General features: G+C 44.3%; 1 protein-coding gene across 1 annotated transcript; it reads right to left on the bottom strand.

The window, feature by feature from the left end:
- Nucleotides 1-524: 524 nt before the first annotated feature.
- On the bottom strand, nt 525-20,028 carry LOC146079761 (uncharacterized). The gene is made up of 5 exons (XM_083186408.1): nt 19,983-20,028; nt 19,775-19,897; nt 17,369-17,435; nt 13,092-13,187; nt 525-1,135 (listed from the first exon to the last, which is right to left on the bottom strand). The coding sequence occupies exons 2-5, from the start codon at nt 19,883-19,885 to the stop codon at nt 1,101-1,103; spliced, it is 309 nt and encodes a 102-aa protein (XP_083042534.1). The 5' UTR covers nt 19,886-19,897; nt 19,983-20,028; the 3' UTR covers nt 525-1,100.
- Between the last annotated feature and the right edge of the window lie 6,347 nt (nt 20,029-26,375).

Genomic DNA, 26,375 nt, shown 5'->3' with positions numbered 1-26,375 from the left:
GCACGATAGAGATTTTGCAAGAATTCGTATGTAGATATTGTTTACAAATGTTATAGAAAATGTCCAAGGAACACAAACAGTATTATAGCAAACGTTTTTCAAAGAATATGTGAATTGGAATAGAATCAAAATGACATAGGTCATATTATCCACAAGTGGTTAGAAATGTGTCTTACAAAGGAGAAAGGAATGGCATGGCCGGAAGCACTACACTGGTGCTTGATGGTGTTCGTACCACAGCTTGGCCTCTCTCCGCATGAATTGGGATGGCAGCCGTGATACAATACTTATCCAAATACTGACTTTAAATTGCAACATGATTTGACTGTTTAAAAGGTTATCCACTTATCTAAGCAGTTACAAGATCATGGACATGTTGCACAACATTCTCAATTTTTTTTACTGAATTTAAAATGAACCATAAATTATGCAAATTAATTAATGACATGGACACAAAGACAGCTTTGCTAAAAGCTTTTTATTCAGTTATAAATGAACCTGAGAGGCCATGGTGGCCAGTAGACATAACAAATCACCAAAGAGGCTGTCTGTAAGTATAGCCCCCACTTAAATACCGCAAATAACAAGACACACCCCTTGAGCCCCTACTTGGCTCAAATTAATGATTGACACTGCAAGCCAGAACAACTAATCTGCCCAGTAACAAAGATTGTCACACTCAGCCAATCAGGAAAAAGCAGGATCCTTATTTATCCTCATGCCTAATCAGCTAATACAATTAATTTAAAGAAATGAATTAAAACTATTAATTGTATACTGGATATAATGGGGGACATTTACCAATATGAAAAACCTAGTTTTTCGTATTGGTATTTCCCCTACGGCTGCATACGACTGTTTCAGTCATATGCAAAGTCGTGTTCCGGAGGGGAAATTACAAAGCAGTCATATACGACTGCTTTGTAACCCTCCGATGGTGTAACAATTCGTATTAGCGGCCGTATATATAGTTCTCCCTACAAATACACCTTTTTTCTACGAATCCATTTTGGTAAATGTCCCCCTATATATTATACTTCATCTTCCGTTGTAGTGAATAAGATTTGTCCATTGTAACAGTCGGGGGTTCTCTTTCTTCTTTAGGAATCATCTATCATGCCCCCCTTCTGAAGATCTATAAAGAATAAAGAAAACAGAATATATTTGTAGTTAGACACAAGCACTATACACAGATATCAACACTTCAGTATTTTGATCAATCAAACATGAAAAGGCCACAGACGGAGAGCTTCAGGATCATGTTACATAGTTTTGCCGAGATGTTTAAAATATCGGGGAGATTTACTAAGCCTTAAAGAGTTATCAAGTGGAGAGAAAGATAAAATACCGAACAATCAGCCCCTGTCCTTTCTTAAACACAGCCTGTAGTATGGCAGCTAGAATCTGATTGGCTGGTATTGTATCTCATTCCACTTTATCTTTCTCCAAGGCTTAGTAGATTTTATACAAAGTACCATCCAGTCAGCTCCTAACTGTTATGTCACAGAATGTTTTGAAAAATCACAGCTAGGTGCTGATTGGTTGGTACCAATGTACGAAGCCTTGGGGACATATTTATCACAATCTGCAACTCAATAGCACAAGGGGACGGGATGCTCTACATCAGGCATGTCCAAACTGCGGCCCTCCAGCTCTTGTAAAACTACACATCCCAGCATGCCTTGACATAGTTTTAGCATTCCCTAAAAGCAAAACTGTGGCAAGGCATTATGGGACTTGTAGTTTCCCAACAGCTGGAGGGCCATAGTTTGGACATGCCTGCTCTACATCCATCTCCCCTTTTCACCGGCTACTTTATGCATACTAATATCATATGCAATAACATACAGTATGCAATTAGTAATGCAAAGAACTGTCCTTTGTGATTCGACGCCGTCCCCGGACTACCGGGTCTTAGACCCGGGAGTCCCTCTGCTCATGTGCAGAGAGACAGTGCCAGCCACAGGGCATGCTGGGAAACATCCCTGATGGATGGCATGGCAGCGCTGTGGAGTGAAATCCATAGGCTTCTATAGGGTATCGCCAGCAAAACTAGTAATCAATGATCCTCCCTTACTACATTTAATCACTAGTGAACCTCCAATCAGAGAACACTGACAGATCCCTCAGCACACATCACTGGCAAATTGCTGTGCAGTGCTGTGTGCAGAGCGATCTGGCTGAGCTATCTAGCATCAATCAGATCACTCAGCAAAATCCACACATGTGGACGCCCCAATACTACCTATTAGTTGTTTTAGCTGGTGGCGCCTAATTGCATAGGAACTGGTGACAACACTGAGAAAGTATTTATCCATTTGCTAATAACCAGTGACATTCCTGGGAAAGCAGCACATCCATGCACTAGAAGAGATGACATCACACTGAGAATATAACTGATGTATTCACTAATGCAGCCTATTAGCATGGAGGATTCTCATGGGTGTTTTTCGTATACATATAACAGACCATAATGCCTATCCATACAGGATGCGTGTGCAGACGTGCTCATTATGAGGGTGAGTAACCAAATTAAACTGTGCTGGCATTTGAAATATATATATATATATATATATATATATATATATATAGCAAAGAGGGAGAGTCACTGGCACTCGTCGGACTTCACAGCATCAATGACTGACAGACACCGTCTGTAAGCAACGTTTCGGTTTAATTCACCGTTTTCAAGCTATATATATATATAGGCGTGGCCTACGACGTGGCCTAAGGGCGTGGCCTACGACGTGCCCCTCCAGCCGATCCTGCTCCAGCCTCCGGCGGTCCGTGACGTCCCTGATCGTTGTATAGCAAGCCAGCGGTGCAGCTTTCTGCAGGACGTTTGTGGATACCCGTGCCTGGATGATCGTGAGCAGTTTTGCCTTGGTTTTATATCTGTAAAATTGTGTGGTACCCAGTCCACAGTGCTATGTTTTATGGTACGAGTCTCTGACTCTTTTTTACCTTGGAGAGTTTTTCTCCATTATTAAATGCTACTCGTTTAATGCACCATGAAGCACCTTTTTCTCCACATTTTCTCACACACACACACACAGATATATATATATATATATATATATATATATATATATATATATGTCTTGAATGAAGAGGCGGCACTCAGCAGACTTCCATAAAACATTTTGAGTGAACCAGCAGGTGCATCAACGTTTCAGGGTCAGCTACCCCATCATCAGGATCTTTTTACAGTGCCAATGAAAAGTTTTAAATTGGCTTGCCAGGTGCCAGCCTCCCCTCCTCCGTCCAGTCCGGGACCCGCCAGAAATCACAGACCGGAAGTGCCCCTTACTTCCACCGGAATTACGCACTGTGATCCCAGCTGCATCACCCGCTGCATTGGAGGACTGGATGGTAATCTTGGCAACCTGTCACTGACCATCAAGTCCCCACCCAGGCAGAATATTCCATCGGAACCTGCTGTCATCCATCGGCCAGGGATTCCCCACTGTTCTGCCAGAAGTGATGCGCTGCGCCGCGACCTCGGCTGCGTCACCCACTGAAACCTAAGGCTGGGTGGTAGTCATGACAACCTTGTTTATATATATATATATATATATATATGTAGAAAGAAATTGGAGAAAAAGCGCAGATATGAGCAAAGTGTAAAACAAATTTTACTAAAAGTGCAGGCTCACATACATCATAGATAACAGCAAACAGCTTGCCACAGTGATATCCAACACGGTGCACCAACGACTTGAATAGCCGGGACCAGCCTTTTCGCCGCCGTCAGGGCCTCCGTGGTCAGGAACTCCAAAAGCACAATGTTGTCAGTTTAGGCCACGCCCAACCGGTTTCGTCATCTGGGGACCCCCTGACGAAGTCCCCAGATGACGAAACCGGTTGGGCGTGGCCTAAACTGACAACATTGTGCTTTTGGAGTTCCTGACCACGGAGGCCCTGACGGCGGCGAAAAGGCTGGTCCCGGCTATTCAAGTCGTTGGTGCACCGTGTTGGATATCACTGTGGCAAGCTGTTTGCTGTTATCTATGATGTATGTGAGCCTGCACTTTTAGTAAAATTTGTTTTACACTTTGCTCATATCTGCGCTTTTTCTCCAATTTCTTTCTACATGTGATTGGGACAATTAAAGCTAAGGTCTGGCTTTATTTGGAGAGAGCTGCACTACATCCTGACCCAAGGACGCACTCCTATATTCTGAAGCTTGTGGCTGTGCGCAGTCTGGATCTACATTTTGTATATATATATATATATATATATATATATATATATATATATATATATATATATCAGTAGAATCATTTGTAACTCTTGTAAATGGGTCATCTGCCATGGTGCCTTCTTTTCAAAGACATATGGTGTGGTTTCCTTCTCCCCTTCTGGGTGTAAAAGAACCAGGCGGCACTCAAACGGACTTTAGTAAAGTGCAATATATTCCAAATAAGGTCATGGACAAATTCATGACTAACAACGTTTCAAGGCTTAATGCCTTTTCATCAGGACGGATCATAAAAGTGACATTGTGCAAGTGCAGGGAATGAAAATTGCACAATGTGACTTTTATGATCTGTCCTGATGAAAAGTTATCTAGCCTTGAAACGTTGTTAAATATGGATTTGTCGATGACCTGATTATCTTTTACGCTCGGAAGGGGGGATGGAACCCCAGAAAATATATTGTAACAGGCTCGCCATTCAGACAGGACACAGCAGGCATTTTTCAGTATTTGGGCATGTATTTAATGTCAGACAAACCACAAATCCACTTTGCAGCAAAACAACTCTTTATACAAACAAACAAGAAAAGGTATTTTGTCCATGCAGTGCTCCTTGTGCGTGGTGCCTCCAGCACTCACAGTCCAAGTCTCTGGCACTATAACACTTGTCCCTGCTCACTGGTCCCTAGCAGGCGTCAGTGCCATGAGCACCAAACTAAACATGGTCTAAATATCTTCTCCTGAACTTAGCCCAGGTCCTACCTGTGGCTGTGCAGGTCTGAAAACCTGTTCTGGAGCCGTATGTTTGGGAGCCCAACTGTCTATCCTCCAAAATTCCTTGATTTGCTGTGGAGCAGGTATTGTTACCTAGCTGCAAAGCATTCTCTCTGAGCAGGCTATTTACTGTGCAAGCCTACCTATCAGGGCTCCATTAGTGGAGTCTGGCAGAGCTCCAGTGGCAGTAGGGATGAAAGCTGGGCACAAATGACGTGAGAATTCAGCGGGGGTCCAGATGTGGCAGGGATTATGACTGGGTGCGACAGGCGGTTTGTGAGGGGATCAGTAGCAGGGAAGACAGCCTTAGAGCTGTCTCTGCCTCTGTGCACTTTTAGCCTTGCCATTCTCCACGCTCTACCATTCTCCACCCTCCTTCTGTCCTCACAGCCTCCCTGAGCTGCTCCCTCCCTATGCATCAACCCCCGTTCCCCATCGGCAGACACAAACTCAAGAGATCATGAAATCATCATCTTGCGAGAGTGTCTACAGAGCTCCGCAGTGGTGGACTGACTTCTGCCACAGACCAATTGAACATGGCCATGGAGGTTCATGCTAACTACCCCTACCTAAATCCACACCAGCTGTAGCCTGTCTCTGTCTGACAGGAGGCAGCTGCCGGCAACCACAAAGCCAGTCTGCTGGTGGTAGCTTAATATGACAGCTCGGCCAATGGATCAGCAGGCGGGGGGGGGGGGGGGGACTACCGCTGCTTTTGGGTATTTATAAATGAGCTAGAAACTAGCGACATCACTGATAATTAGGGTTGGCACCTCACTCATCATGGATTCCTGGAGATTTCAACCCCCCCCCCCATAATCATCCTATACAACACGGTGGTGGCAAAAACTATAAGCGCGCTCTATTCTTCTTAACAATTTGGTCTTCTGTCCTCCACTAACTGGGAGGTCCTATAGAGCTGCTGCTCCTGTCTAGCGCAACCTTAGTCTTGTTCTGTATATATATATATATATATATATATATATATATATATATATATATATATATATATATATATATATATGTATCCAAGAGACCGGCACGATCCACTGCACAAACGCTGTATGATGGTGGCTGGGTGCCTGCACAAGATGACAGATACGTACGGGGGTTGGAGCGGCACTCTCAGCTGAAAGAAACACCAGGTGCACTTTGTTATAAGAGCGACGTTTCAACGTCCTTTATTTGGACATTTTCTTCAGCCTGAAGAAAATGTCCAAATAAAGGACGTTGAAACGTAGCTCTTATAACAAAGTGCACCTGGTGTTTCTTTCAGCTGAGAGTGCCGCTCCAACCCCGTACGTATATATATATATATATATATATATATACTAGGTTATTCATCGCACCCTACGGGCGCTCTTCACACCGGTGTAAGGGGCTGCACCCCCTTAATTTGTGTACGTTTGTATATGAGAAAGATGGTTAGAATTGTATGAAAGATGCCTGTATTGCAACTTGAGTTATAGGTGAAATGTGTTAAATAGAGAGCATATGATGTGGAAGGGGGGTGTATTGTTTTGTTTAATTAAAAAGCGGTTACAGAGTAAGATGTACATTGATAGTGTGGATGGTACAGTGACATTTGTGGGTGTGGGGGGGGGACTGTGTGCGTGTTGTTTAGGTGTGTGTGCAATAGTATAGTAGGGTGTTTCTGAGTCAGCGGCTCCCCACTGGCGGAGGTCACGACACAGGAAAACAGGAGGCTGGGTAGTGATAGGGGTGTGTGGGCATAAGGGGGACTAAAGAGGAGGGTGGGGGACACTGTGCAGCTTCTGCCAGTGGGTGAGGGTCCAGCGTGGCAGCACAGGAGTACAGGACGGTGGCCCTGAGTCAGTGTCTCCTCCTACTGGGTGGGAGTTAGGGTGCATGAGAGCAGGAGGCTGGGCTATGAGGCATGATAGGGGCATGTGGGCAAAACAGCGTCAGCGACTCCGCAGTGGTGGAAGTCACGGTTCAGGAGAGCAGGAAGCTGGGTAGTGATAGGGCTATGTGAGTATACGGGGGACTAAAGAGGGGCTTAGGGGTGCCGTGAATTGCGGGAGGGGCGCGGGGGTGCCGTGAATCAAGGGAGGGAGGGGGCGCAGGTGTCCGCGAATCGCGGGAGAGGGCGGGGGTCTGCAAAGCATGGGAGGGGGCGTGAATTGCGCGAGGGGGGGTTGCGAATTGCGGGAGGGGGGTGCGCGGGGGGTGACGTGAATCGTGGGACGGGGTGTGAATCGCGGGAGGGGGGGGGTGCGCGGGGGGGTTAGTGAATTGCGCGGGGGGGGGCACGGGGCGCGATGAATCACCTAGTTGGTTATATATTCTTGTAGAAGGATGGTAGGATGTTGCTGTTATTCAGAATGCATTTACATAAACAGTAATAGTAGCAGTAAAAGATCTGACTTAAAGCACCTACAGTAAAACAGAACAGGTGTTATATATTATACAAAGAATTGGTTGATGATGTGTAGGTTGACGTGCACAAAGTTGTCACTGGAAAAAAATTGCTACAAGAAAAAATCAACACAGAAAGTTCAACACATGTAAATGTTGACATAAGTGTGGCACTTCATTGGTGTCCATGTCGACACATGAGAATGAATATGAAAACATTCAAAAAAAGAAAAATAAATCTTCAAAAACTCATGTCAACCTTTTTCATTGTCGACCATAGCCGTGCCAGTGTTTTGCATGTGCCATTTAATCCTGGGGTTGCCGTGAATCGCGCGCGGGGGTGGGGGGGGGAGGTGAGGGGTGTCCGCGAATCACGGGAGGAGGGGTCGTGGGTGGATGCCGTGAATTGGGGGTGGGGGGGGGGGTCGCGGGGGGGGGGTGTGCCGTGAATTGCGGGTGGGGGGCGCGGGGGGTGTGGGTGCAGCGAATCGTGGGAGGGGGGGGCGCGGGGGGTTGCAGTGAATCGCGGGAGGGTGAGTCGCGAGGGCAGGGGGTTGCTGCAATGACAGGAGGGGGGTCAGGGGTGGGGAATCGCGGTAGGGGGGGGTCGTGGGGGCACCATGAACCAAGGGAGGGGGGGCCCGGGGGGTTGGCGCGAATCGTGGGAGGGGGGGTGTCACAGGGTGGGGCCGCGAATCGCGGGAGTCACCGGGGTTGCCGCGAATTGCGGGGGGGGGGGGGGGTGTGCTGCAAATCGCGGGAGGGGGGTCGCGGGGGGGGGGGGGTGCCGCGAATCACCACAACTAAAAATCAACACAGAAAGGTCAACACATGTAAATGTTGACATAAGTGTGGCACTTCATTGGTGTCCATGTCGACACATGAGAATGAATATGAAAACATTGAAAAAGTAAAAAATAAATCTTGTCAACCTTTTTCATTGTTGACCATAGCCATGTCAGTGTTTTGCATGTGCCATTTAATCGTGGGGTTGCCGTGAATGGGGGGGGGGAGGGAGGGAGGTGCATACCTCCCAACATAGGAGGAGAGAGAAACATAGAAACATAGAAACATAGAAACATAGAATTTGACGGCAGATAAGAACCACTTGGCCCATCTAGTCTGCCCCTTTTTTTAAACATGTTACCTCAAACCATATTTGATCCTTATTTTTTTGTAAGGATATCAATATGCTTATCCCAAGCATGTTTAAATTGTACTACTGTATTTGCGTCTACCACCTCTGTTGGGAGGCTATTCCACCTATCTACTACTCTTTCTGTGAAAAAATTCTTCCTCGCATTTCCCCTGAATCTTCCTCCCTCTAGTTTCAGTGCATGTCCTCGTGTTCTGTTGCTCCTCTTCCTGTGAAGAATGTCTCCCACCTGTACCTTGTTAAAGCCCTTGATATATTTGAAAGTTTCTATCATGTCCCCCCTTTCCCTTCTCTGCTCTAAAGTATACATATTAAGATCTTTTAGTCTTTCCTGGTACGTTTTGTGATGTAGGCCATGCACCATTTTAGTTGCTCTTCTTTGTACAGTCTCTAATGTATTTATATCCTTCTGGAGATATGGCCTCCAGAACTGAACACAATACTCTAGGTGAGGTCGTACCAATGACCTATACAGTGGCATTATTACTTCTTTCTTTCTACTGCTGATACCTCTCCCTATGCAACCAAGCATCTGACTTGCCTTCTTCATTGCTTTGTTACATTGCCTACCTGCTTTTAAGTCCCCTGAAATGGTGACACCTAGATCCCTCTCTTCCTCAGTAGTTTCCATTATAGTGCCATTTATACTATATTGAGTCTTTGGATTTCTGAGACCCAAGTGCATGATTTTGCATTTTTTGGCATTAAACTGTAGTTGCCATTCTCTTGACCATTTCTCTAATCTGCCTAGATCCTCAATCATTTGTTTTACCCCTCCTGGTGTGTCTACCCTGTTGCATACCTTTGTGTCATCTGCAAAAAGGCACATTTTACCCTCAATTCCATTAGCAATATCACCAATAAAGATATTAAAAAGCACCGGTCCAAGTACAGATCCCTGGGGTACTCCACTTGTAACCTTTCCCTCCTTTGACTGTACTCCATTTACTACAACTCTCTGTTTTCTGTCCTGCAACCACGCTCTTATCCATTCAACTATCTTAGAATCCAATCCCAAGCTTTCAAGTTTATTTAACAGTCTGCGATGTGGGACAGTGTCAAAAGCTTTACTAAAGTCTAGATAAGCTACATCTACAGCCCCACCTTGATCTATTACTTTAGTCACCCAGTCAAAAAAGTCAATAAGATTTGTTTGACATGACCTCCCCCCAGTAAACCCATGCTGTTTTGGATCCTGTAAATTGCTGGTTTTGAGATATTCTACAACTCTTTGTTTTAAGAGTGTTTCCATCAATTTCCCTACTACTGATGTAAGGCTCACTGGTCGATAGTTGCTTACCTCTTCCTTGCTTCCACTTTTGTGCAGTGGGACTACATTCGCTGTTTTCCAGTCCTCTGGGATTACTCCAGTAGCTAGTGACTGGTTGAATAATTCTGTTATTGGTTTTACCAGCTCCCCTTTAAGCTCTTTTAGTATCCTTGGATGTATCCCATCTGGCCCCATTGATTTATCCACTTTCAGTTTTGAGAGTTCTGTGAGGACTTTCTCCTCTGTAAATGTACTTGTCTCTCCCTCAGTTTTCTGACTATACTTGCAACTTAACTGTGGCCCCTTCCCCTCTCTTTCAGCAGTGAATACTGAGCAGAAATAATTATTAATATTATCTGCTATTACATTGTCCCCCTCAAGAAAACTTCCACTCTCTGTCTTCAGTCTAATTATTCCACTTTTTGTTTTTCTCCTTTCACTTATATACCTAAAAAAAGTTTTCCCCCCTTTACCCACTGACTGGGCCATTTTCTCTTCAGCCTGTGCTTTTGCACATCTGATTACCTTCTTAGCCTCCTTCTGTCTAACAAGATACACCTCTTTGTCCTCATTCTTCTGCGTCTGCTTAAATTTCTTAAAGGCCAACTTTTTTGCTTTCACAATACTTGCTACTTCTTTTGCAAACCACAATGGCTTTCTTTTTCTTGTGTTTTTCCTAACTCTTTTGACACAAAGTTCTGTTGCTTTTAGAATTGCACTTTTTAATTTTTCCCACTTATCCTGCACTCCTTCCCCGTTCTTCCACTCTGCCAAAGAATCCCTTACAGAGTTTCCCATCTCTACAAAATCAGCAGAGAGGACTACTTTGTCCATTCTCTTTACCTGCTGCCTCGTGTCCTGCCATGCTCACTTCTTGCCTCAGGTTTCCTTACCTGCACCTCATGTCACCTGTCTGTCTCCCCCTCCCTCTAGATTGTAAGCTCCTTAGAGCAGGGCCCTCCTCCCTCCTGTTCTCACTGCACTCTTCTTGTATTTCAACTACAGCTCTCTTACTCATCTACAATCTATACCTGCATCTATTCTCATTCACTTCCTTATATCTCAGCTGTATTGTGTACTAAGAATTGTGCTTTGTGTTATGACTAGTTCTGTGTACCCTGTACTGTTCTTTTGTGTTCTATATGTACAGTACTGGCTGGTGCAATCACCATGTGGCGCCGCTGATTGGCTGCCTGGGTGCTGCACAGCTCAGTAATGATATGTTCCCCATGTCTGTGACCCTCATTAGAGTACATCTAGTATATATATCAGTACTGTTACTGGCTACCTAGCTGGCTGTGCAATCACCATGTGGCGCCGCTGATTGGCTGCCTGGGTGCTGCACAGCTCAGTAATTATATGGTCCCCATGTCTGTGCTCCTCATTAGAGTACACCTAGTTTATATATATATCAGTACTGTTACTGGCTGTGCAATCACCATGTGGCGCCGCTGAATGGCTGCCTGGGTACTGCACAGCTCGGTAAATATGTTCCACATGTCCGTGTCCCTTATTAGAATGCGTCTTGTGCATATCTGTATGTGTGATGTACATTTGTACTGCCATTGTTGCCTGTTCCTTGTACTGATAACCCTTTGTATTGCAGTATGTGCATTGTTATTTTTATTGTCTGTAAAGCGCCTTGAGTCCTGTTGGAGAAAGTGCGCTATATAAATAAAACTTACTTACTTACTTACTTACTCTCGAGGAGGGATACATTGCTCTGTTTCTGGACTTTCTTCTTAATTTATGGATTACCATCACCTGTGCTTAAACACCTTTCTTATCAATTACCCTGTTTAAAACAGGTGATGACAATCATAAATTAAGATGGAAGTCCACAAACAGAGCATTCTGTCCCTCCTGGAGAGGGTCATGTTGGGAGGTATGGAGGTGGGGGGCGCTCACCTGGTGTGTCTGGTGAGTAGTTGTGTCTTTGCTGTGTAACATGGAGAGGCAGAGGGTGTCTGGCACTGTGGGCTCACTGGGCTGGTTCTCTGTCATGTGAGTCAGTCATGTGAGTCAGAGGCTCCACCCAGCGTTAGAGCTTCAGACACACTTTGAGTGACAGATGTAGCCAAATATATAATATATATATATATATATATATATATATATATATATATATATATATATATATATAGAGAGAGAGAGAGAGAGATAGATTTAGATCTGTATTTATATCTATATATATATCAAACCCCAATATTCCTACTACGCGCTATTAATGATATACAAAAAGATGAGTAAAACAATAAGTTATAAACAGCTGCCCAACCACAGTGTTCCATGAGGTTTAAGGAACAAACACCACAATTTCTTCCCCAATAGTGGTAAGGCGCCTATGCAGATACAAAGTCCATGTGATATGATCCGAAATAAAATAACGAAGGTTTCATCCAATGTTTGTTTATTTGGTCCTTCAATCACAGGTAAAAGAAGAAATGACAAACAGCCCAACGCGTTTTGTCTTTAAAAAGACTTGGCCGAAACCTTTTAAAATTGAGATCGCTGCATAAAGGAATATACAAGGATCATTTCATCAGAGAAAAATACAGTAATAGTAAGCACTTCTATCGCTCACAGATACGGCCAGCTGAATGACATCATTCAGTCATTCAGCTAGCCGTATCTGTGAGAGATAGAAGTGCTCTGGAGAGGACACAAGCTTACTATTACTGTATTTTTCTCCGATGAAATGATCCTTGTATATTCCTTTATGCGGCAATCTAAATTTTAAAAGGTTTTGGACAAAAAGGCCTTTTAGGAATACTTTACGGTCTACTTGCAACATTTAAACTCTTCACTCTAAGGACCGATCGCAAAATAAACTACCTTTTTTGGTCTAAAAGAATGGACCACACAGGACCTTTTTTTATGATAATAGAAAAAACCTTTATCATTTTCAAGATTGTACTGTTCCCCTGATGAAGTCTTTTTAAAGACGAAACGCGTTGGTATGTTTGTCATTTCTTCTTTTACCTGTGACTGAAGGACCAAATAAACAAACATTGGATGAAACCTTTGTTATTTTATTTTGGATCATATCATATGGACTGTGTATCTGCATATTAGGAGCCTCACCACTATTGGGAAAAAAAACAACATATATATACTGTATGGAGTGTTCGTGCTGGCACTCCGTCCTGCTGTAGGATGAAAATTAAGCCCAGTGCCCTCCGTTTACCCTGCGTGCTTGCAGGGAAAATAATAGACGAGCGGGGGGTAGGCGGCACTCTGAGAGCTGTTTCATCAACGTTTCAAAATGTATCATTTATCGTCAGGATATAAGAAAATACATGTACATGATTTACCTGAATAGTGTGCACACACCCCAGTGGTCTCGTCAGGTTCCCATAGTATGTAACCATCACCATAGTGACAATACAACAATTTAAAGGTATGGAAGCCTGGAGGGAACAAAAATGTATCATTCGCGTTTCAACCATCCTACGTGGGATTAACTTCAAAGATTAGCAAAATCTACACTGGGAATGACAATTGACATTTTCTTAAAGATACATACACTTATAGAAATTTTTACGAAAAACTGCACCAGAAATAAGATAAGCGAAATCAGTTTTGAAAATTAGGGATTTTAGTCTGATGCTACAGTACTTTAGAGTTGCCAGGGGATAACATTTGACTAACTAGTACATTAGGTAATTCACAAAAAGCAACGATAGCTCAATTGTTCATGGAGCCCTTTTGGTGCTAATGTACCCAACTTAAAGATCCACCGGGCTTCTAGCTGGAGCAAACGTGTGCCATGGTCACCACCTCTTTTATGTTCTGGAATTTGATCGATTATTATGTATCGTAGGGATGCCAGACTGTGTTTTTGGCTAAGAAAGTGTTTGACCACTGGTTGGTCAGCTGAACCTTTTTCCCATGCCGCTCGTATGCCTGTTCTGTGTAATGCAATCCTTTCTTTAAACATTCTCTCAGTTTTACCAACATAACCCTTGCCACAGGGGCAGGTAATTAAATAAATAACAAATTTGGATGTACAGTACATGTTAAACAATGGCGTATTGGAATTTTTTTTACCAGTCAATGGGTGAGAGAACGAGTCACCCATTACCATAGAGCGGCAGGTAGTGCAATTGGGACAGCGGAAGCAGCCCAATTTGTTGTACAATTTTTGGTACTTGTGTATTTTGGCGGCGCCCCCGATGTCCGTCGTACGACGAACAGATCGCATCGCATGCCATGCACCCGATGGCATACGATGTGATGCGACGCGATTTTGACCCCCTATACGATCAAAAATCGTATAAGCACCCTAAAGGGTGCTTTTGAGCACCCAAATGGGTGCTTACAATTTTAAATGCACCCCCACGCCACCCCCCCACTATAAACGTGAACCCGAAGCGTGGCGAGCGCAGCGAGCCCGCGAGGGGCGGCGGTACGCGTCCTACGACCTTTTCATACCCTCACTATCCACGTCGGCGTGGAGTTGAGAATAGAATAGTGTGGCGAGCGCAGCGAGCCACCGAGCCCGAAGCGTGGCGAGCCCCGCGAGGGGACGCGGATACCTTCACAGGTAAACGCGTCCCTTCGCAGGCTTCACAGGTATCCGCGTATGCGTTATGGTATGCGATGCGATGGGCGCCGCCAAAATACACAAGTACCCAATTTTTTGTGTTCTGACACATCAGTTTTCACTAAGATGTCTCTTAAATTTTGTCCACGTTTGTGACAATACATGGAGTGTTTTTAAAGGGTAGGTAAAGCTTTGTCTGTAGCGACAATGAGCCATAGCTGTTTTAGTTGTTTTTTCATCTCTATGCTGCCTGTATTAAATTTTGTGACCCACTGGATTTGGTTCAGTTTTTATTATTATTGGAGCTAGTCAATAATGTCTGTCTACTGACTTTAAGGGCTTTACTGGCTTGCTGATTAAGGGTTTCTAGATTGTATCCCCTTGCTTGGAATTTAGTTACCATGCTTTTCAATTGTTGTTTGCAAGATTTTGGATCACTGTTAATGCGGCAGCATCTAATAAATATGGAGTATGGGAGACTGTGTTTTAACAATGGGGGTGGAAGCTAGATGCTAAAAGCATATTATTGCGATCTGTTGGTTTTACATATAAGCTAGTGTGAAGTTTGTCACCCTCTTTGGTAATTAGAACATCCAAGTAATGTATACACTTGTTGCTACTCTCATATGTGAGTTAACAGGATGATTACTGTCATTATGCAAATGTATCACATCTGTGAGGTCTGCAAGAGGTCCCGACCATAGAATTAGTAAGTCGTCTATGTAACGAAGGAAAAGGACCATCTTTCCCACCAAACATGGGTCTGTAAGGAAGATGTCCCTCTCTACTTTGAACATGTAACTGTTTGCCAACGAGGGTGCCACTGCAGATCCCATGGCACACCCCGCTGTTTGAAGAAAAAACTCATTGTTGAATAAGAAATAATTTTTAGTGAGCGTTAGCTCGAGGAGGCTAATGAAAAAATTAGTATCTGGACCAGTATATTTTGGATTGTGTGTTAAAAGATGTCGGACCGCTTGCAAACCTGCTGTGTGCTGTATTCATGTATATAAACTTTTGACATCCACCATTACCAACCAGAGATTGGGTGGCAAACTGTCCAACAGCCAGGCTTCTCTCCTTGGAGTTGAGCTGAGGCAGCCGATGGGTCCCTGTGCTGGGCTAGGATGATTAACCATTCAATCACAAGTCAAACGGGAGAAGAGCTTTAATGGGCAGCATTGTCCCTAAATGTTAGGTCCTTTAGGGGATGGCACAAGGAGTATAGGGGATACCCCCTGAAATGGGGTATCACAATTGCTGGTAAACTCCAGAATTCCTGGTATGCTCTGTATTTTCAAGAGCTCACGGTCCCTGATGGCAGTTCACTTTTGTCCTTTGGTTTCAAAAGGGGTATGCTGGGTGTCCCCTGTAGTGAAATCTGCAAACCAGTTCTTTGTGCTGCTTGATAACTTCAGGATATATTGGGTGGATCAGGATTGGGTGGTAGGTATTCTCAGTGATTGAATAAAGCTCAACGCGTCTCCTCGGATCATATGTGTAGTAAAGTAAGTATGGTTTACCCCGATCCCATCTACTGGAGAAGGGGACCGATCTACATATCAAGATAGGTAAGTTGGTATGTGAGGGCTATGTATGAAATAAAGTTTTAGTTTTCTCGTGTTTGTGTTTGTGTGTTTATTTGGCTATTGGTTCTGCTGTGGAACTAAGAGTACTAGCAAGCCCATTAATGTGCCACATGCTGGGACTTGTGGTTCTCCAAGTCCCAGTATGTGGGGGAGGCTTGCTGGGACTCATAATTCCACAGCAGAACCCAATAGTTTTTTCTTTCTTTTACACTACCTTCAGCCCGGTGCCCACAGCCCAGGGGCACCAGGGACAGCACCGGATTTCACCCTGGGCAGAGAGGGGGCCCAGCCTGGGCTAACCGGTCAGGGGGTTAATGCTTTGACCAGGGTGACATGTATAAAAAGTCTCCCCCCGGCTGTGGCATCATCCTGCTGGCTGGTTGAGCCCGTTGCTGGTTCCCAAAATACAGGGGACTGCTACTATTTTTGTCCCCTGCATTTTGGGAACCAGGACCGGCCCTCAAGCCTGGTACTGATTGTAGAAATTACAATTACGTCTTTTGCCCCATGAATTTCTATAACCAGGTCCGGCTTCTTGAGCCCAGGCTGGTTACGGCCGTGAAGGGGGGGGGGGGGGTGTTATTTTTACAACTTTTTTACACTGAAGCTTGCACAGATCTGAGTGATCCGTGCAGGCTGCTGCCAAGTATGCCTGGAAAATGAGTTGTATTTTTCATACGTATTTTCACTGCAATTAGCGGCTGTATATTGCATACGGCTGCCTAGGAAACTAGGAATCACCATTTGACTGAATGGTAATTCCTATTAGTATTCTTCTGATGGCATATACATTCATATTCAGAAATACAGATATGAATGTACTGTACCATAAATACGAATATGAATCATAGAACATAGTAAATTTATTTACAGTTTCTTATATAGCGCAGCATATTCTGTTGCGCTAATAAACCTAAAATAGGCATGTTTATGTTAGAAATTTCCCCCATTCACTCCTGCCTGGCATAGGAGAGATAGTAAATGGAACCTAGGTAACCATGTATATTTCTAGGCCTATGGCATAAAATATACAGGTTGTCCAATGATTTTCTGGCACTTGATGAACTGGCATCCATTTTAATGTGGACACATCAGGTGCCAGGAGGAAATTAGAATTTGGTGGGATGCGGCCTTAGTGGGCCTGTGGGATGGATCAGTCTGACTATGGGGGGGGTGGGCGGAGATCAGTGGTGTGATGAGCAGAGACTAGTGGCGGGCAGAGGTCAGTGGCTGAAAGAGCCACACTGCAATGGGGACACGAAAGGTGGGGGGTTGTGCTGTAAAGGGGATATCACCAATAATCTGGCAAAACAGACTATTTGGCACAGTGTCAGAACTGAGGGTGCCGGATTTTCGGTGGTTTGCCCGTACAGTATAATATATATATGCTTGCTAAAAAATTAGACAATAAATACCACATGTAGACGTATAACGTCTCACCATTGCCAAGACTTACCACTGTTGCGCTTCCTGTGTGCTACAGGAAAACGACGACCACGTATATACCCGGGCATTAAATCTCTCTGTACAAAAAAAGACACATATGATCATTACATCAGACAGATACAGTCAGGGCCAGATTATAATGGGGGCACAAGGGGTCAGTGCCCCTGGGCCCCCCTCTAGCTAGGGGCTCCCTGTGGTTGGCATGTATTTTCCCCCCCAAAGAATGGTGATTTCTGATTTACTAAGCGGCCATATTGAAAATACAGCCGCTAATTGGCGCAAAATGGCCATTTTCCTGTCGAATTTGACTTTAGGAAAAAAGAGAGAATTTGCAGCACCCCCTAGAGGGTCATGCTAGTAACGCTTGACTGAGGGTGATTCACTAAGCTGCTGCTAAAAATAGGGATAGTTAGTCCCTATGCAAGGGGGCAAAAAGAAAAGAGGTTTAAGCAGCGCTAATTTGTAATACTAAAATCAATTGGACTTTCACAATAAAACATACAGTTTATTATACACAATATAATCAAGTAAAGTAAAAAAAAAAATATATATATATATATATATATATATATGCAGTATTTATATTACTAAGCAATTGCCGAAGTATAGAGTATATAAAATGAATAAAGTATTATAAAAAATGCTAGAGCACTAGACTTAAAGTCCCATGATTCCTGGTACAGTGGGGGGATACATGAGTTTTGAGTGATCTGTCCATTCCTATTGTGCCCTTTTTAGAAGCATTCCCAAGATTAAAAATGTAGGGTGGGTGTGTGTGTGTGTGTTGGTATTACCATCCGATTGTGGGGTATCTTCCTGCGCCATCAGCAACCTTCTCAGCAGATGTTGTGCTGGTCCAAGTGGATGTCCAAATTAACTTGGCAGGTGGAAAGCGCTTGAGGATGGATGGGAAAGCGGTTCCTGTCCTGGAACTAGTGGAGGTTTCCAATGCTGGGCTGGTTCGTATAGGTCCCAATTGAAGAAGACAAATGGATGTGGATACCAGGATTCAATGGGATTGGGGTGACACTCCTTCAATGAGGTCTGGATAGCAGAACTGACGCGTTTCGCTGTATTCCACAGCTTTATCAAAGGATGGAGTGTGCTAATTCCCAGGGGGGTATTTATACTGCATAAGGAAGTAGTAATTACTACAGGTAATGGTTTTTAAAATGATTTTTCGGTTTTAGTATATTTTAGTATATACTTTTTGTAAAGGATGCATCCTGGATATCCATTTGTTTTTATAAATGATCATGTTTTTTTTTATATATCCTTTATAATATTTCATTATAAATACCACGGGACCGGAAGTGCATTTCTATAGATTGCCGCAGCTAGAACTTCCGGGTGTGTTTGATGCCATGTACACCCGGAAGATCATGGACCGCCGCCTTTCTATGTCCCATATTTTCGCGGCAAAACCTTTGACCGCGGTGACACGAGGCTCCCCAATTCCGGTATGACGTGGCCGGACTTCCGGTCACGGCGGCCTCTGTAGCATTTTCGGAGAAGGGGTATTTATTCCGGGCAGCAGAACATCTCACTCCCCCTTGAAAAAGAAGTTCTACAACTTCGAAACATGTTGGATGAGTGGGTTTGAGAAGGATACCTTTTAGCTTTTTGACGGTGAGAAGAACTTTTTCAGCTGGATACCCGGGTTCATCCTACTGTTTAACATCTTATAAGCTGGACTGTTTTATCTACCTGATCTGAGGTATAAGCACATCCTGCCTCTTTTATATATTTTAAATGTTGTAAAGAAATAAACTGTTTGGTACTGCACCATTGGATCCTTTTTCCTTTTTGTTTCATGATAACTGGAAAGGAGAATTGGAAAAGAAACCTTGATGCATGTGTTCGAGATGATGCTGATGTAAGCTTATGTGAGCATCATCATCACATATATGTTTTTTGACCACCTTTATTGGATTGAAAGAAACCTTTATGCGCTTTTTCACATTTGTTGACATGTAAGATAAATGGAAGCGTATATATACACATCTCCACTTGTATATTCTGGAGGGTTCCAGGTCCTTTCTGACAACACAGATGACAACTACCTTTGAGGGTGAAAAGATACCTTTTGTAGGCTTTATTCCATGCTTTATATGTCAGCTTCATGTGAGCATCCAGTAGTAAAAACTTTAGAGCTTTCGATATACATTATCGACAAATATTGATTACATCTCATTATACCCTTCTTTTGCATGTTAAATCGTGGGGAATATTTGAGGATCTACGTGAAGAAATATGTTTTAAGAAGACTTTTTGGAACTCTCAGCGCAGGATTTTGTCATCTGTTTTTTTCTGTACATTGTCCATTTATAGTGTTTGTAGCACTATTCCTGTTGATAATAACCTGCAGCAGAGGTTAGCGCTAGGTTGATAGCAAAAAATCTCTTTTCATATTTACCTTGGCAAGGTCCCTAGAAGAAAGGTCATTGTCACTGTTATGTCCCATTTCTGCAGCAATCACCTGTGCGGACACCAGCATTAGGACAGCAAAAAGTATGATGGTTTTCATGTCTCCTGTTTTCTGGAGAAAAAAAAATATAACAATCTCACTGGCTGCAGTACTAGATGGGCTGCACTGTCTCTGAGTCAGGGTGGAAGGGTGATACCTTGGTGCTGTAACTGACAAGTGCAGCCTTATATCAGGGATTTATCTGCAACAGAAGATACAGTAATAAATGTGAGTCAGCAGTATCAGTAAAACATAAAAAGAGCATCCACAAATATACACACACACACACACACACACACACACACACACTTACTAGGGGTATGGGTAAAAACCGGACCAGGACAAGTCCCCCAGGGGGTGTCCTGTCCAGGGGGGCTGTCTGTGACACCTCTCACCGGGGAGAGGAGGAGGGGGAGAAAAAAGCCTCCCTTTATGGTCCGGGCATGTAGCAAAAACCGGACGGTCCGGACCACATGGGAAGGCTGTAGTCTCCCCTTCCCCAGCCCCCCCCGACATGGCCGCCGAGAGGGGGGGGGGGGAGGGTACATTTTACCTGGGCCCGGGCCTGTCAGGGGGCCCGGGGCCCGAGAACACATAAAAAAAAAACATTTTTTTTTTTTTACTTCAAGTGGCGCGTTGCGCGGGTTCCTTCTAGCGGGAGTCGGGACTCGTAGCGTGGGCGGCGGTACATGAAAGGAGAGGCCGCGGTGAGCGGGGGTCTATCAGTGTCACACACTGCACTGTGTGTAGTGTGTTAGTGTGCAGGCAGCGGCAATCCACCGCTGCGGAGCTTCCGTGCAGAGAGACTCTCGCGAGATGATGTCATCATCTCGCAGGTCTCCTGCCTGGATCTGCAGACTGCAGCAGCAGCCTGGGACCGGATGCAGGAAGGGTAAGGTGCGGTGTGTGTGGAGCCGGAGGAGCTCAGACTCTGAGGCTGAGCTTACTAAACAAGTGTAACACGCAGTCTGTCACCCAGTCTAAAAACGCTGATAGTAGTAAGTTTACCTGTCTCCTCTGCCTGGCTTAATATCTATGATTTATTTGTGTATATATATATAATCTATATATATATATATATATATATATACACACACACATAATCTATATATATAATATATATATATATATATATATAATATTTTATATATATCATATATATATATATATATATATATATATATATATATATATATATATATATATATATATATATATATACAGATGGGGCAGGCCTCATCCTGGCTGGCGAATCGCCAGAACGTCCATGCTGGCGATCCGCCAGAAGCCTCGCCAGCCATCAGACTGAGATGCGCGTGCGTCTAACGCGCGTCTCAATCTCCGTCGGCGGGGCGACGGAAACCCTGTCCAGGGAGACGGACGGACGGGGGGGGGGGGGTGTGCGGGCAGGCGGTGGGGACCCCGGGTTACCGCCGACAAGCCGGCGGGGACCCGGGGGAGCAGCTGGAAGCGCCGTCGGAAGGGGACACGCGCGCCTCTCGTGCGCGCGCGTCCCCTTCTCGTTATACAGATGGCGCCTGCCAAGATGGGACCTGCCCCATGTATATATATTTATATATATAGGTAACAGCAATAGAGTGGCACTCTGGATACTTTCTTGTAAATAAACGGCAGACACTGTAGTCAGTTTCAACGTTTCATTTCTTTATAGAAATTTCTATAAAGAAATGAAACGTTGAAACTGACTACAGTGTCTGCCGTTTATTTACAAGAAAGTATCCAGAGTGCCACTCTATTGCTGTTACCTACCTATCCTTGCTTGGAAGTGGGGGCACCGGATCAAGCATCCTCTACTTTACACAGTGCCGGGTCATCCATCTATTCTATATATATATATATATATATATATATATATATATATATATATATATATATATATATATATATCCCAAACAAAGTCAGATGGCACTAAGATTTTTACTGCACAGCGGCAGATACACATAAAGACAGTTGGTCCCTTGACATTACCATACGTTCCTGCTGCCTCTGTCTTTGCGATTAGCGCTGTCTCTGTATTGTCACCCCTCTGTATTGCCACCATCTGGATATGTATATATATATATATATATATATATATATATGTATATATAGTGGGGGTGGATCGGCGGCACTCGCAAAATAAGTCAGACCACACCAAGTGGATAACCAACGTTTCAAGGCCTAGAGGCCTTTTTATCAAGGTGCAAAAACGTGAACAACACTTCCCTCACAAACATAATCCCTTATAATATCAGTGCCCAGGGTAGTTAATTGACATAGAAGGAAGGGGGACACTCAAGTTCCTGAGTATTCCACATATACAGTCCTAGTCATATTTACATGTCAGGCATCAATTAGTAATTGGTCTTCAGCTTTGTAATAACGTTTTTAATATTTCCATTAATTGAAATGTATGTTGTATGTTTTTCATATGTTTTTCATCCCATGCACGTTTGCACTTAAACAATGCACTGTCACTTTAAAAGAGTCGCCATATTGGAGCCGGCTGCTTGACGTTGCACAGCACACTGTCACTTTCTATTACAGATCGTTTTAACATGGCATTTTTATAATCATGATAACAACTGCAATCTAAAACACATATGTATGTAACTCAACTATTTTGATGTTTTGTTTTTAGATGTGGGGACATTCCTCTCGGGCTCCCGGCCGGGACGGAACTCGGTTGACGTCATCAGTGGCCGCCGGAGGTGCCGGACCGTGCCGCGAGTCCCGACAAGGATCTTAGCAGGTATTTAAGCTACTGTTCACTGTTTGAAGTGTTGTTCACGTTTTTACACCTTGATAAAAAGGCCTCTAGGCCTTGAAACGTTGGTTATCCACTTGGTGTGGTCTGACTTATTTTGCGAGTGCCGCCGATCCACCCCCACTACGTATTGACAGCCCAGAGCTGCCGTTGGAAGGGCACCGCGTTATTTATCTATTTATCCCTGGATACTTACATTGTTGCTTGGAGTGCCGCCCCCCCCAGAACTATATATATATATATATATATATATAGTTCAATAAATCAACGGGACTCGCGGGCTTTACAAAAGTGCAAAAAAGATTTTAATCCCAAAGGCTGGGTGCAAAATGAGACCGGCGTTTCGGGTGTACACAGCCCCCGTTTTAAAGGTGCAGAACCTTGAAAACAGGGGCTGTGTACCCCCGAAATGTCGGTCTCATTTTGCACCCAGCCTTTGGGATTAAAACCTTTTTTGTACTTTTGTAAAGCCCGCGAGTCCCGCTGATTTATTGAAATTATATATATATATATATATATATATATATATATATATATAAATCCAAATGGTGGATGTCACTCGAATATATAAATGACAACAAGAGGCAGTAAGTTGGACCAACTTACTGCCTCTTGTTGTCATTTATATATTCGAGTGACATCCACCATTTGGATTTATATGTATTACCTAGGATGCGTGATTTATATGTATTACCTAGGAAGCCTGCTGTGTTATGTTATAGAGTGCCTGACCCTCTTGAACACATATATATATATATATATATATATATATATATATATATATATGCAATAAGATCGCACTCCATACAAAATATGCAACCGCTGGGGTGATGTCCAGAACTTTCCTTACAAGAAACAAAGTCCATGTATATAAAGACCAAAAAGACACACTCTCCAGACTCTTTGATGCAAAATAAAAAGCTGTGTATTTGTATTCACATAGACATCATAGTATAAAGAAGGGTACTCAACGTTAGCGTTTCAGTCCATATAGGACCTTCCTCAGGAGTTAGACAACAAGGGCATCCATTTGGGGTGAGGCACAGCGTGGACCACACAGCAGGTACGCTGTAGGAACCTGCTGTGTGGTCCACGCTGTGCCTCACCCCAAATGGATGCCCTTGTTGTCTAACTCCTGAGGAAGGTCCTATATGGACTGAAACGCTAACGTTGAGTACCCTTCTTTATACTATGATGTCTATGTGAATACAAATACACAGCTTTTTATTTTTCATCAAACAGTCTGGAGAGTGTGTCTTTTTGGTCTTTATATATATATATATATATATATATATATATATATATATATATATATATATATATTTTGGTTAGGGGGTGATCCGGCTCTGCTTGTTTTGAAGCTGCTGCACTGGTTGCCAGCATACAATTTGTACAATAGATGGGGGAGGTGAGGTACTCCTAGCAGATTGTCCAAGTAAATCACTTAATGCAGCATCTTGTGACAATGTTTCATTGCCTTTATTATGGCAATTTCTTTAGGTGATATACACGCGCCCTGCCCTTATTTTGTGCGGTAATGTGCGCCCTTCCAGAACCCACCACAGCACTGACAGGACTTTGTTATCTGCAGCTCTTCCTGCTGCCCGCTGCACTGAAAGGCCTGCCTCTCTCAGCCCTCTGGTGTTCCCCGACACCTCCGCCGCTGCAGCTGTGAGTGTATGACAGCAGAGCACAGCACCGCAGGCTTCTCCCACCCCTCTCGGCCATTTCAAATGCTGTGTGATTCCTGAGCCAATCAGAGCTCGCATACTGGAAGCTGCGGTGATTGGCTGCCAGGCCGCGAGCTCTGATTGGCTCCCTAGTCAGCACACCATATTTGAAATGGCTGAGAGCCACCGGACGGGTGAGGAAGCCTGCGGCGCTGTGCTTCGCTCTGATACTCAAAATGGTCGAGGGGTGAGTCTGCACTACAGGGGGCATTAAGCAGAAGCTTAATGTGTGAATTTGCAGTCATGCGATTAGGCCTAAATTGGGCCCTATGTGAGTGTGTTCGTGTGTACAGACATGTCATTCCCCCCCATGGGGGCCCTGGGAAGTTGTTGTACCGGGGCCCAGGATTTCTCTTGGCAGCCCTGCCCCCCGAGACAAGACACCCCCTGGACGGGACACCCCCCGGACCGGACACTACAAGCTACTGAATGCAGATTTTGATGTCCGGTCCGGCGTCTAGTCCGAGTCCGGGTTTTACATAGTCCCCATTACTAGTAATAAATCCAGCACAGTATCTCAGTGCAGCCGCTCTGCAGATAATGCTGGTGACAGAATCTGACACTTCATCAGTGAAAGTTTTCCCATGTAACTACAGTAAGACGTTGCTGAAGGCTGCAGAGCAGGATGATTACTTACTGTAATAGAAGGCTCTGCAGGCGCGGTCTCTCCAAGCGTGGTATACATCACTCCCAGGAGTTCTGCACTATATATAAGAGGAGATGGCAGCACCAGAGAATGTTCCTGTTTGCTAATCTAATAACCAACTCTTGTTACCATATGGGGACTGTGTGACGTCCCTACAGCAGTGTACCGTATCAATATTGAATTATACTCGGAGTCTTTCTCGTGTCTCATTTTGTCAAGCCTCCCTCTTCTCTTCTTTATACGGAACATACATCCGGGTGACCTCCCGGTGTAAGGCTTCTCAGCACCCTAGGCAAAAACTCCAGCCTACTGCCAGCCTACTCCCCCCCCCCCCCATACTGCCACCAATAACCATTTTCCAACCCCTTAATTCATACTTGATTAACATTCTGGAATAGCAGGGAGCCTCCCAAAATTGAGTTTCCTCCCAGCCCCCCAGGTAGGTGGGCAAGACTCTTGCTTTCTCTGGAGGCCCCAGCACCCTCCCCTTTGCCACCCACAACAGAGTACAGGAAGAGAGGGAAGCAAAATAGGGAAGTATGCCTCAAGAGAAAGTATGGAGGTGAGGTCGTAGATGTTCCACAGCATTAAGTACAACAAGAATCCTCACAGACATCCTTTATTTTTTGATAGGCAGACTTGGTGGCGCCCCCTAGATCCTGGCGTCCTAGGCAGCTGCCTAAAGCTGCCTAGTGGTAAAGCCGGCCCTGCCTGCAGTGAGGTTCTGGCATTCAGAAAACCTATGCTGGCATCCCCACTATGGTTGCAGAGAATCATGAAAGGGGTCCGTTAATTCTAGTTAGCTTTTGCCTGCCCTCCCCTAACTCCTCCCTGCAGACTACCCCCTCGCCCACAGCATAATCCTAAATCCCTTCTAGCGCCTAAATCCCCCCTTCCCCCATCTAATGCTTTATGGGATGGTAGCCGCATCCCCTTTATACTTCAGAGATAAAATGACAGCGCTCCAACACCTGACCCATGAATGCATTGTGACTACTTGCTATTTACCCATGGTAACGTCGTTCTCAGACACTGTGCCCAAGTACTGTATGTCTATTTATGCTTAGTCCAAGACCTAAGTTTTCAACACTACAGGTGCAATTCCAGCCCCCCTGGAGATCCTGGCTGCCCCCAATGATGAGATTGTCTGCATTACCGGCTATATATCTTTGGTAGCTGACTGTGGCAAAGAGTATTACACTGGCTTCTGTCACTGCAAAACAGTCGGCACTTTGATGTCACCAATATTGAGTTAACTCCTGGGTACAAGCTGCACCCCCTGTACCCAGATAGTAATGCCACTGCCAATTAGTGTAGGTGTGATTGACATCCTCACACTCCTGCCACTCTTTGTAACAAGATGGTTTAGATTGACAGGCAACCTTTTTTCCGTGTCGACCTTGTTCA

The sequence above is a fragment of the Crinia signifera genome, chromosome 5 (assembly GCF_055691185.1).
Source record: "Crinia signifera chromosome 5, ASM5569118v1, whole genome shotgun sequence".
Lineage (NCBI taxonomy): Eukaryota > Metazoa > Chordata > Amphibia > Anura > Myobatrachidae > Crinia > Crinia signifera.
Note: the sequence above shows the minus strand (reverse complement) of the source record. Positions and strands in the feature narration are given on the sequence as shown.